Raw genomic sequence first — 13,389 nt, forward strand, 5'->3', positions numbered from 1 at the left:
ACAATGCCGGCTCTTCAGCTTAGATATGGAGATGAGTACCAACCCCTCGAGTCAGACATGACTGGATTTAATGTCAGGGGAAAACATTTACTTCACCTTAAGCACTTTTAGGAGCCCCCGGTGGCGCAGTGGGTTAAAGCACTGAGCTGCTGAGCTTGTTGATCGAAAGGTCGCAGGTTCGATTCCGGGGAGCGGCGTGAGCTTCCACTGTCAGCCCTAGCTTCTGCCAACCTAGCAGTTCGAAACATGCAAATGTGAGTAGATCAATAGGTACCACTCCGGTGGGAAGGTAACGGCGCTCCATGCAGTCATGCCGGCCACATGACCTTGGAGGTGTCTACGGACAATGCTGGCTCTTCAGCTTAGAAATGGAGATGAGCACCACACCCCAGAGTCAGACATGACTGGACTTAATGTCAGGGGATTACCTTACCTAAGCACTTTTAGGCCCCTTTCTACAGCAGCAGCTCCCAGTTCCCAGGATGTTCCTTTAAAAATATTCTTTCCCTTTTCATTAGTTACCTAACCCTAAATAAATGTGCACCCTAGCACATTATCCTCTATTTTTACTTCTTTGTATCTCTTTTCATTGCCTGAGTCTTTTACTCCCACTTTTGTCCTCTGCAGCTGGCCCGGTGGCCACCTAGGCCACATGGCCCTCACGGTGCTGATGAAAGGTAACGAAAAGGTCTTGATCGGTGGCTTACTCCTCCAAAAGGATTTTATATATCAAGATACAAATTATAACATGTTAAATACATGCATAAGGGCCCGTGGATACCAAAGGAGAAGCTGGGGCACATACACAAGGAGACCTGTGGATACCGAGGGGGACCCAGCGAATGGAGGCTGGGGCACCCACTGGGGATTGTCACAGGGTTCATTGTGGTAAAGGTGAGGTTAATACAGGGAAAAGAGGAAAGAGAGCCCCACTCAGAGGGCTGCAGAGTCTATGAGGGCCATATGGCCACCGGGCCAGTTGCAGAGAGTGAAAGCTAGAGAGAAGGACTCAAGAAGCAGAAAGATACACAAGGAAGCAGAAATAGAGGATAACACACCAAGGTGCACACTCATTTAAGGGTTAGGTAACAATGGAACTAATAAAAAAGGGAAATAATGTTTCAAAAGAAATATCCTGGGTGCTGGTAGCTGCTCCTGGGCTTCTTCATATTTCTGGACATAGGCAAAAGCAATAAATGGAACTCCAAGCTCCCCGCTACCCGAGGAACTCTCCACTGAGTTCACAAATTTATTATTTTGATTGGAGATTGCTGGTTATTCAGTCTAACAACTGAAACCATTGCCTAGCATAATTATATTTGATTGTATACTACAAGAAGAGATTCTGCTCTAAAGGGTTTTTTGGCTCTTCTGTAAAAGGTTATATTTGCTTAATAGTTTTAGCCACAACATGCAAGCTTTTTAAGCTCCACTGGCTTTTTCATCAGGCAAAGATGTCAAAAATCACACAGGATAAGAAAGGTGATAGTGTTAGAGTCATCAGCCTACAATGGCCACATGGGGACAAGAGATAAAGGGCAACAAATAACAGCTTGCATTATGCATGTTGTGCATGTTGGTTAGCATAATAATAATTATGCTATACATTTCTTAATGATCTACTCTAACACCCATGTCTTCTAAACCTCACAACCTCTGAGGATGCTTGCCATAGATGCAGGGGAAACGTCAGGAGAGAATGCTTCTAGAACATGGCCATATAGCCCAAAAAACCTACAACAACCCAACAAGTTTCAAAGAGATGGAAAAATCATCAACCACTACATCTCTCTGGCACACAAGCAGAGAGAGATCTCTCAAAACACAGCACTTACCAAGATATAAAAAGCTGAAGTAGTAGAAAAGTATCAATTGTACACAACCAATTAGAATGCAAGCAGAAACAGAGAGGAGAGGAGAAAAAGACACATTCCAATTGTCCTCCAGGAGATATGGGAGAAGGGAATCCCTCAGCCGATCCTTACCTAACTAACTTGTCCTCATTCAGGACTAGAGACTTGGGCAGTGTGGGGTTGAACTCCAACACCCGTGACCATTCTCATCAGTGAAAATGAATGAAGAGAACAGAGTTATCATCTAACTTGGAACACACTGATTTTCTACCCTTTGTTTTTATCATGGGTGTTTGTTTGTTTTTTGGGGGGGGGGGGGGTTGCAGAGAATGGAGGCATCTGTGCTGATCAAGGAACCTTTTGCCTGCTGTGAGCCATTCATTATGCCAGAATATGATTCTTCCAGAGAAAAAATTATAGTACTGTCCAGAACAACTGAATTCAAATGGCTGTTCTTTCAGAGAGAGAAAGAGAGGCTGTACACAACTCAAAGTTTTCATACAGAATTTCTTCATGCGTAGATACTAATACCTCTGGGACTTTCAGCAGTATGCTTTACTCTTTTTAAAAAGACAGTACAACCAAATACATATGCAGTGATCAACACAGGATTTGCACGTGCTTACTGTAGCTCATCAATTTCTTTCAAGATAAGTCTTCCAAGGTCATTTAAATATTATCTCTCAATGTGATAAATTCTCAGAATTCTAGATGTGAGCAAAGAGATTGGATAAGATCTCCGTGTCGCTGGTTTTAGCATGCACTCAAACTTATCTGTGATCTCCCCTAAGGGAACACAGCCCACATTACTCTAATACGTAGACTTAAGACTCCCAGCTTTCTTCTTAATGATGATGATTATAATCTTTATTTATATCCCATTTATATCGCACTTTTCTCCCTCACAGGACTCAAAGTGGCTTACAATATATTAAAATCATGTAAACACTTCTAATAAATGCTACAGCTACTGTAAGCATTATCCTTTATTGAAGAAATCTGCTCTTTATGGGTTAAAGAATGCCAACAACAGATGCAGGAAACCTCTGACCCCTGAAGTCAGCTCCAACCTTGGCCATTTTCCCTCTGGCTCCTTACTTTCTGCAGATCTTGCCTGTTTCTCAAGAAAAAATTAAGCTTTGATCATTTGCCCATTAGAGATAAAATTCTTCATCGATGGGACCTAACAAAAAATCAGAGAAAATATTCCCTACCTACAGACGTGTTGGGTTTGAAAAGCATACCAGCAAAAGTTTTGCAAGTTGCAAGAAATAGTCCCTTTATTTTGGTTAAACATACTCAAACAGCTTTCTCTAAAAAGTCTCCACAGTGGATGAGAAAGGCCATAGATATAATTTTTTTACTTTGTGCCTTAAACTGCAAAAGACATTATTATTCAGTTAGAAACAAGCATCTTGTGCACAAACTCAAACAGAAACATCCCTAAATCTCTAAATCTTTAAACGTTTTGGTTTTCCTTTGTATTGAGTGAGCATGAGATATTTGGCCTTCAGCTCTGCCAGAGATAAGGGCCATCCACTATTCAGTCCCACTGGATGCCTAAGAGTTCACAACTGACATCCCAGAGCTTCCTTGCTGTTTCATCATCATGTCCTTGAGGCCATACGTAGGCTGGTTTACAGTCACTGTGACAGAAAGGGAAAAGTTTGCATTAGGAAATTTAGATAGCATTACTTATTTATTTATTTATTTATTTATTTTATTAATTGTTCAAACTTATATGCCGCCACTCCCCTAGGGCTCGGAGCAGCTTACAAGAATGGCTAAAATCTAACACAATTTTAAAACAATTTAAAACAATTTAAAAACAGCAATATCAAAAATCAAAGCATAATTAGCAAATTCAAACTAGGCCTGGCTCCCTGTGATATAGGAGAAATCTAACTTTAGCGTCACACTGATACCAAAGTGTTTATAAAATAATGGCTGTATGCTGCTTAATCTTCCTTTCAAAATGCTTAAACGGTTTTCATTGACTGCAAGAACTGACTGAAGAAGCACATCAGTGATCATTCTTTTTCCTCTTTAAATCTGTTTCTCTCTTTGAATCCAGGGCCAGTCTTTAAACCTCAAGTTACCTGAAATATTTCCCACTCACTGACTCCAGCTCCTCTGCCACTGCACAGTAGACACTAGTCTGGGCTCCTTCCTGAGGTGTCTTCAAAAAGAAGGTCAACATTTTCCCCAAAATAATCAATATAGTGGAGTGACGGCCCAGTTCAGAGGCAACAGGGCCTGGATGCAAAGCATTGGCTGTAACTCTGGTGCCTATGGGAAAGGAATGATGCATGCAAACATTACTAAAAAGAAACCTCATTCTGGCAAAAGCAAAAAGGGTGCTCTTACACTCTCTCAGCAGCTTTAGATACCATACAACAACAATACATCCATACTAACAAAATTTAACAACCCAACATATAAACACAAATTATGACTTAACAACTAAAATTAAATTTAAAAAACACAGCCTGTTATAGCAGACAGAAGACAAAACAGACAGAAGACAAAATTACAGCAACAGGAGCCCAGGTTTGCAATCAGTCTGGCAACCTTAGCTCCAGTCAAGCTTTGCAGGTCTATTTGAAATGAGGAACAATGGAAGCTAGAAAAGAAATATCATACTTTAAACCTCATAAAGCAATTCTCCCCAGATCCCTGTTTTCCACAATTAAGACTATGTTTTGCAAAGTAAGGCTATTGTTCTTTGAGAGATAGTGAACAAGTGACCACTGCAGGTTTCCAGCTCACCTTGCAATCGTCTGGCCAGCTCCCGGGTAAAAAGGATATTCGCCAGCTTGCTGTGGGAGTAGGCCTGGCTCCGGTTATAGCTCTTCTCGCCTTGGAGGTTCTCAAAGTCAATCCTCCCGCTGCGATGAGACCAGGAGGACACGTTGACTATTCGAGATGGTGCAGATTGCTTCAGGCACTCAATCAGTAGAAAAGTTAAAAGAAAGGGCCCTACAAAGAGGGAAATGATAAGATTTTGGATACAATAAAACTGTTTAGGTCTGGAAGAAACCAGGCTTACATCCCAAATATATCTGTACATTGCACTAGTGAAAAACTGAGGATTTCTAAGAGATGTTATATGGGGTTGAAAAGCAATCTTGGGTTATAAAACAAAGGTGGTTATACATTTCTTTCTTTTTTTAAGTATAGTGAATCAGACGCAATTGTCACTGTGTGTGCGGGAATGTGTGAGCCTTTTGTTCCCAACAATACTAAGCTAAACTGATGTATACAATAAGGAGTAAGACACAGGAATTAAAAACCCACAATATAGTATTGGACTCATCCTACTGAGCACTATAAATATATCAAAGCCTAATCACTGAACACAGCCATACAACCCAGAAACTACACAACACCCCAAACCACTGAGCTTCTGATTAGCTGGACTGGCCCATTTGAAGAAGAGCTTGTGGACCAAGCACACTATCTTAAGCTATTCTTCCACATGATTAACTCTAGGCATAATAGTTTCCACAGTAACGTCGCCTTGTCATTGTATGGCAGCAAGTGAGGAGACAGGCACCCCACATTAGAACATGACCCCATACCCATGAGACAGGTTTTGACTACCCACATCCCACAAAATATGAAATTTTCTAGTTCTTCCAGGGCCTTCTGGCAGAAGTTATTTATTTTAATCGGGTTCACTATTTCACGGTACATTAAAGAATGTCTACCTCACAGATTGAGGGAGATTGTTCTGTACTAATGAGGGGAATCTGTTTTGGTGAAAGAACAAAGCCATTCACTCAACACATTTTTTCAGAACTTTACCAAGGTGATTGACTCCAAACTGCATTTCAAAGCCATCCACTGTCTTGGAATAGGGGCACATCATAACTCCAGCATTATTAATGAGGATATGAAGTTCTTTCTCTTCTGCAAGAAACAACACAGGACACATTAAAAAGGGGGAAGCCTAAAAGAAAATCTCACAACTATCGATAGCCACAGGATCTGCAGCTCTTATTTCCTCGAAAGCAGAGTTGTAGAACTGGTGACCACCCAGGTTTGATGAACTACTATTCCCATCATTCCTCACGACTGGCCAAAAGTAATGGGACTTGGGTAGTATATACCAGATTGAATTCCAAAGTGAGTTTTGGCAAAGTCCTATATTTAAATGGATCTTTCTATATTGACTACCATTGAGCTAAAAGCAGGAAGTGAAGGCCAAAAAAATTACATTGCAGAGTTTCATTATTTTTCAGGTCTATTGTTGCTGGTCTAGACCAAAGCTTCTTAAAGTATGAGTTGGGACCCCAAGCCATAACTATATGCTGAGGTCACCTGCCTTCCTTTCTTATGCATCTGTATCTCTTCTTTTCCTTCTCTCTCTCTCTCTCTCAAAAAAAGGTTAAGAAGCTTTGGTTGAGACACTGCTCTCAATCTTGACACTTGCAAGATTTGAATAGTTACCTAATGTTCAACTTATTATTCACCTGCTACAAAGATTATTCCTTTTATTACATGCAAGAGGTCTGCAAATTGTAAATGAGAGAAGATAAAATATGGGGATAAATAAACCATGTTTCAACTAGTGCTATGGATAACACTATGTTGCAAAATCAGTTTGTGGTTTGAAAGTGTTCTTTCTTGTTAAATTGTACAGGACTTACTTTGAAAGTAGTTGTTATACTCCAGAAACTTTGTTTTGTGGCTGCCACAAACTATGCTGAATTGGTTGAGACTCTATGAGATATTCATTGAAAATCTATAGCAAAATGTGCTGTAACATGTCACACAGAAATAAACTTTTTACAGTTTAATAAATCTTTTTTATGTTTTTATGATAAAACCAATTACAAAAAGACATTTATAACCCAGGAACAAAAATTGTGTTACATAGTGCAATGTATAATTATAGGACCACAGTCAAGACTTTTGTTTGGGAGGGGGGGGGGTTGAAAGTGAGACATCCGATTCATGCTGACCCTTTGCCATTATAATTAGCAATTTGACTAATGCACTTTCTATCAACTTAGCTTCAATCAGTTTTCACATGAGTTATACACTGGTTACTTTGTATTGTCACTGTTACTGAGTTCATTTGAATGTGTATTTTTGAAGTCAACAATAGCAGCTCCAGAGGAAAAAAAACAAGATTGTATAAGCATTTGGTTACAACTAGTTCATAGATTGATCATAAATGCCACATCATGAAAAACAGATTTACTGAAGACATTAAAAACAGAAGTTTAGCAGTGCTACAAGATGTCTGTGTTCAGTTGAATAAATATAAGCCTATAATCAAATATTTAAAATAAATAAATGCACATATACCAACACCCAGTGGATCTTTGACTGATGGTTTGATATATCCTGTGTTTCAGAAATCTTGTGGTTTAATTTTTCGCACACGCACACACCAGTACCTTTATATCAAAACTAAATCTCTCCATGGTTTAAAATACAACATAAGTTGGCAAATAAGAAGATCAATGATAAACTGTTTATAAAACTGAGGAAAAGTTTTATTTTTGACTTATAGTGATATGAGATTTCAAAGGGAAAAAGAAGGAAGAACACAAGTCAACAACGTTTTTCTTTTTCCCTTTTTTTCCTCTTTTTTCTTTTTTATTCTTTTTATTAGTTTTGGACTTTAGTATATTGTATAATAGTGTTTTTGTGTTGTTTTAACATAATTAATAAAATTATTTTAATAAAATAAAATACAACATAAGTTCAAGCAAGAAATGACCTCTACAATTGCTCATACCCTTATTCAGCTATATCTTCTATTGATATACAGTATCAGATAGAAACAGACATACAAAGGATCGATACAAAGAGTGCATCTCTGATATACCTTCCAAGAAATTCTTAGCAAATTCTCGGATGGATTTGGTATCTGCCAAATCTAATTTCTTTGCAATGACTTGTTGGTTCCCTGTCTTGGTCCGGATTTCACTGGCTGCAGCCTCTGCTTTTACCATATCCCTGCAAGCAAGAATGACTCTGGCACCTATAATAGGGCAATGTAGAAAAAAATTAAATGCGTATGATGGAAACAGTGTAGCTCAGAGATAGATTGGTCAGTTACATATCCTAAAAAGAAAGAAAAAACTTTTATAAAACATTGTGTGCTACTTTATATGTAGGGATGCAAAAGTGGAACAAAACATGTATTGTTTAAGCAAGGTGAAAATAACCTCATCCAAGCGAGGAAGGCGATTTTTTGTGTGTCAGGAGAGACTTGAGAAACTGCAAGTCACTTCTGGTGTGAGGGAATTGGCATTGCCCAGGCGACGCCCAGGTGTATGATTTTTACCATCCTTGCGAGAGGCTTATCTCATGTCCCCACATGGGGAGCTGGAGCTGGCAGAGGGAGCTCAACCTGCTCTTTCCGGATTTGAACCACCAATCTGTCAGTTAGCAATCCTGCCAGCACAAGGATTTAATTCATTGCACCACCTGGGGCTCAGGAAGGCGATGACCACATGTGCTTGCTGGGTTTGCTCCCCTGGAGCTAATTTTGATGGGCAACTTTAAGGCTTCATTTTAAAATCAGGCTTTGATTGGGAAACCCTTCAAATAAAGAGCATGTTTTACTGTCTGCTGGACGGTTCTACGTACAAACAACCACATGACAACCTAACTTAAAAGAGCTCATAGTACATGTATCAACTTGAAATGAAGGACAGAAAATATATTGCTCAGCACATGATGATTTGCAGCTCTCACTATTCCTTATCTCTGGTTAAGATGATTAAGACTGATGGAAGTTGTACTCCGACAACACTTGTAGGACCATACATTCTCCACTTTTCTTTGATACTGTAATATAATTTTATGAAATATTGACAAGCTTGATTTGCAACACAGTGTTCTGTGGTTCAAGAGTTTGAGACAAATAGCATCCCAAGTTTTTGTTAGAAAAATGTGTTGTACTCAATCTATATGCAAATGAAGTTTTCTAAGTATCCTAGTAATCTGGTGGTACCTGATTAGAACAGCAAACACAAGCAAGGACAGAAGAGGTTTCTTTCCACAATCAGGAAGGATTTTATCTTGCAGTTTCGGCAATATACTGTATATACACAAAGCTCTGTACAAAATCCTTTTGCTTTCTCATCCCCTCAGAAATCTTCACAGCAATTCTCTCACATAGATCTCTCTTTTTCTTTATCCGTAATGATTATCAACAATACCATTGTAAACACTTACCCACAGTCATTGTGCTAGCTGTTCCACTTTTATCCTAGATATGACCAATCACTCATTGCATTGCACTCTAGTTTTATCATCTTCTGAAATTTGCCTTATCCTTCTTACTCTGAAATTAGAACCTGGATATGTTGACATACTTTGGGTTGCTGTGAGTTTTCCGGGCTGTATGGCCATGTTCCAGAACATTCTCTCCTGACAATTTGCATCCTTGATCTATGGCATCCTTAGAGGTTGTGAGATCTGTTGGAAACTGGGATTTATATATCCGTGGAATGTCCAGGGTGGGAGATTCCTCCAGGCAGGAAGAAGCCAGACCTTGAAACTGCCAGGCCATTAAGCGCTAATCAAGGTGGTCAATTGAAACATTCTTACCTATGTTAAAACAGACAGTTCTTTCTCCTACCCTGGACATTTCACAGATATATAAACCCCATTTTCCTAGTTTCCAACAGACCTCACAACCTCTGAGGATGCCTGCCATAGATGCAGGCAAAACGTCAGGAGAGAATGCTTCTGGAGCATGGCCATACAGTTTGGAAAACTCACAACAACCCAGTGATTCTGGCCATGAAAGCCTTCGACAATACAATGGTATACTTTATTTTCATTACAAATCCTGACAGTTTCTGTCTCCTCCTCCTATCTGTTCCCATTGCATGGCTACTGAGCACATTCACATCCTATGTCACTGTTGGTGGAGGTATAACTTTTGGTGACATAAGGATTCACACACTAAGAATACATTTTCTATTAGTATATGAGATTCCGAATCTTTCCTTTGCAAAATGACAGCCTCAATCATGCAAACAAGCTGGGGGACGTGAAGCCGATGGTGAAGGACAGACACTTGTCTTATCTACCGAAAATGTTCCTTTGTTAGACCAAAAGATGCCAGTGGAAAGCAGAGCAAAACCTCTGCATTGACACTGCATTGTTCCATTCTGCAAAACTGACAATTGCTGAGCAGGAAAACCTCTGTTTTCAAGCACAAAGAAACAGTGGGACAGAAAGAAATGCTCTGAGTGCAGGCTTCTAGTGTGCCTTGTTTGAGGGAAAAGAACTTCCATTAGGAGTAGAGAAGGGAAAGAACCCGCTTTCTGCTCTGGGAAATTCCAGTGGGCTGCCTGAACTGCCATAAATATGAGAAAATACAGAAGGGGCCAGAAAGTCACTTCAGGGTTGTAAAACAGGGACCCATGTAAGGCCAAATGTATGGGACTCTATATTATGAGATAGTGAACTGCTCCTTGTGATACCTTCTAGGAAAGATTCATCACCACCAGTTACAAGATACCTTTCCCCAAAATGGAGACTTGCTGTAGATTATAGTGTGGACCCAAGGTAATGCTTTGTTCAACCTTGTCTTAAGTAAATGTAGGATGGTTTTGGAGTTTCCAGAAAGGTATTTGATATATATATAGAGGGGGGGGGGGCACCCCCTTACACACACATACACATATAAGGTAACATTGAAATTTGATCATAATACATTATTTTACTATTTAGAAATAGCAAAAACTGTTCCTTGAAAAAAAAAGTTAGAGCTATAATGAGGGCCACAGCTGTATTTACACTTTACACTTTTATTTTGTATTTCTTGATTAACCTTTGTTACAGGGAATAACCTCTGAGGGGTGGGGATGAACAACTTGCCTCTTCCTGCAAGGTCTTTGGCAGTCACCTTCCCGATGCCTGTGTTGGCTCCCGTGATCACTACAACCTTCCCGTTCATCTTCGCTGTAGACGTACATTTGCCTCCTGCAATATACTTCCTATTTTAAAAAAGACAGAATCATAGGAGTTGAATCCAGACAAGACAAAGGTCCTCCTGGTCAGTCGCAAGGCCAAACAGGATATAGGGCTACAGCCTGTGCTGGATGGGGTTACACTCCCCTTTAAGGCGCAGGTTTGCAGCTTGTGAGTTCTCCTGGACTCATTGCTGAGCCTCGGACCTCAGCTTGCGGTGAGGGGGGCTTTCACACAATTAAAATTTGTGTGCCAGTTGCGCCCATACCTTGGCAAGTCAGACTTGGCTACAGTGGTCCACGCTCTCATAACATCCAGGATAGACTACGCGGGGTTGCCTTTGAAGACTGTTCAGAAGCTTCAAATAGTCCAACAAGAGGCAGCCAGGTTAATAACTGGGGCGGCGTACTGGGAGCATACAACTTCTATGTTACATCAGCTCCACTGGTTGCCAGTTTGCTACTGAGCACAATTCAAAGTGCTGGCTTTGGCCTATAAAGCCCTAAATGGCCCCAGCCCAGTTTACCTATCGAAACGTATCTCCCTCTATGAACCACCACAGAAACTAAGATCCTCCGGAGAGGCCCTGCTCTCGGTCCCACCATTGTCATATGTGCGATTGGAGAGAACGGGAGAGAGGGCCTTCTCAGTGATTGCCCCTTGGCTATGGAACTCCTGGCAGCTGCAGTTTGTTGAGACACCTGCAGGATCCCAGAGCACTGAGCCACGGCTGTGAACGCGATGTTAGATTGCATTAATTCCAAAGTGTGGATGTACCCAGCGTGTCACCCCATAAAAGTCCCGAGTGGAGGATGGAAAGAGGTCCCGCTACAAACCTGAAGCGAGGCGCGGCCAGGAGCACCAGCAGCGGGAGGGCGAGCGCGAGGCCCAGCGCGAGCGCGCAGCCCAGGCAGTCCTGCATCTCGGCTCCTGCCGCGCGCCTCGGTCCGGAGGACGCTTTTGGAACATGCTTTGGGGGCGGGGCCACTGGCAGGGGGCGGGGCCAGGCAAGGGAGGAAGAGCGCCACCGCACCGGATTGGCCCAGCCTCCCTCTTTGGCCCAGGACGCCAAAGAGGGAGGCTACGAGCGGACAACTCAAAATTCCGGCAAAGAGCGAACGCGGCCTTTATTCTGCAATGGGCGCAGGGAGGCGTGGCAGGGTCTCCTCCTTGGCTCTTTCTAGAAGAAAGCAAGAAACACGCGGCTTTGCAAAGTTTTATATATTTATTTTATACATTGACTAACAGGGTATGTCTCCGCATATTGGCTTTCATCAATGCTATATATGGCAGGCATGCTGTTTAATACAGAGATTTCATAATCTAGGTACATCATCTCTGTATGTACATGTAGTATAAATTGGGTCAAGGCACAATATTGATGCATTAGAACTCATATTTCATTTGTTGAGAGCGTTGGCTGATCTGTTACAGACATTTTTATGCAATGCAGTGTTTTGTAGCACTCCAGCATTTCCAATTTCTTACCTTCTTACAAAATACAGTCCAATGCTTATCGTTTAGGTCCCATCTACACTGCTGTATCTACTGCACTCACTGGAAGAAACATTAACAACCTTAGATATGCAGATGATACCACTTTGATGGCGGAAAGAGAGGAGGAGCTGAGGAGCCTTCTAACCAAGGTGAAAGTAGAAAGTGCAAAAGCTGGGTTGCAGTTAAACATTAAAAAAACCCAGACTGGTTGATAACTGGCAAATAGAGGGAGAAAACGTAGAGGAAGAGACAGACTTTGTATTTCTAGGTGCAAAGATTACTGCAGATTTTCTGCAGCCAGAAAATCAGAAAACGCTTACTTCTTGGGAGGAGAGCAATGACCAATCTCGATAAAATAATGAAGAGTAGAGACATCACGCTGGCAAAGATCTGCATAGTAAAAGCAATGATATTCCCCATAGTAACCTACGGATGTGAGAGCTGGACCATAGGGAAGGCTGAGCGAAGGAAAATAGACGTTTTTGAACTGTTGGAGAAGATGTATTGTCGAAGGCTTTCATGGCTGGAATCACTAGGTTCTTGTGGGTTTTTTCGGGCTATATGGCCATGTTCTAGAGGCATTTTCTCCTGACGTTTCGCCTGCATCTATGGCAAGCATCCTCAGAGGTAGTGAGGTAGTCTAATTCCAACAGACCTCACTACCTCTGAGGATGCTTGCCATGGATGCAGGCGAAATGTCAGGAGAAAATGCCTCTAGAACATAGCCATATAGCCCGAAAAAACCCACAAGAACCTACTGTTGGAGAAAAGTTCTGAGAGTGGTTTGGACCACAAGAAGATCCAACTAGTCCATACTTCAGGAAATAAAGTCTAACTGCTCATTGGAGGAAAGGATAGTAGAGGCAAACATGAAGTATTTTGGACACATAATGAGAAGACAGAAAAGCTTAGAGAACACAATTATGCTATGGAAAATGGAAGGAAAAAGGAAGTGGGGACCACTAAGGGCAAGATGGATAAACTGTATCCTTGAAGTGACTGGCTTGACCTTGAATGAGTTGGGGGTGGTGATGGCCGACAGGGAGCTCTGGCGTGGGTGGGTCCATGAGATCACAAAGAGTCGGAAGCG

The 13,389-nt window shown here is 41.3% G+C and overlaps 1 protein-coding gene across 1 annotated transcript; it reads right to left on the reverse strand.

The window, feature by feature from the left end:
- Positions 1 to 3,106: 3,106 nt before the first annotated feature.
- LOC132767434 (retinol dehydrogenase 12-like) lies at positions 3,107 to 11,759 on the reverse strand. Its single transcript, XM_060762440.2, has 7 exons — positions 11,639 to 11,759; positions 10,710 to 10,828; positions 7,696 to 7,851; positions 5,661 to 5,765; positions 4,623 to 4,832; positions 3,953 to 4,142; positions 3,107 to 3,499 (listed from the first exon to the last, which is right to left on the reverse strand). Exons 1-7 carry the CDS (start codon positions 11,722 to 11,724, stop codon positions 3,397 to 3,399), a joined length of 969 nt encoding a protein of 322 aa, XP_060618423.2. The 5' UTR covers positions 11,725 to 11,759; the 3' UTR covers positions 3,107 to 3,396.
- Between the last annotated feature and the right edge of the window lie 1,630 nt (positions 11,760 to 13,389).

This window comes from Anolis sagrei, chromosome 1 (assembly GCF_037176765.1).
Source record: "Anolis sagrei isolate rAnoSag1 chromosome 1, rAnoSag1.mat, whole genome shotgun sequence".
Taxonomy (NCBI): domain Eukaryota; kingdom Metazoa; phylum Chordata; class Lepidosauria; order Squamata; family Dactyloidae; genus Anolis; species Anolis sagrei.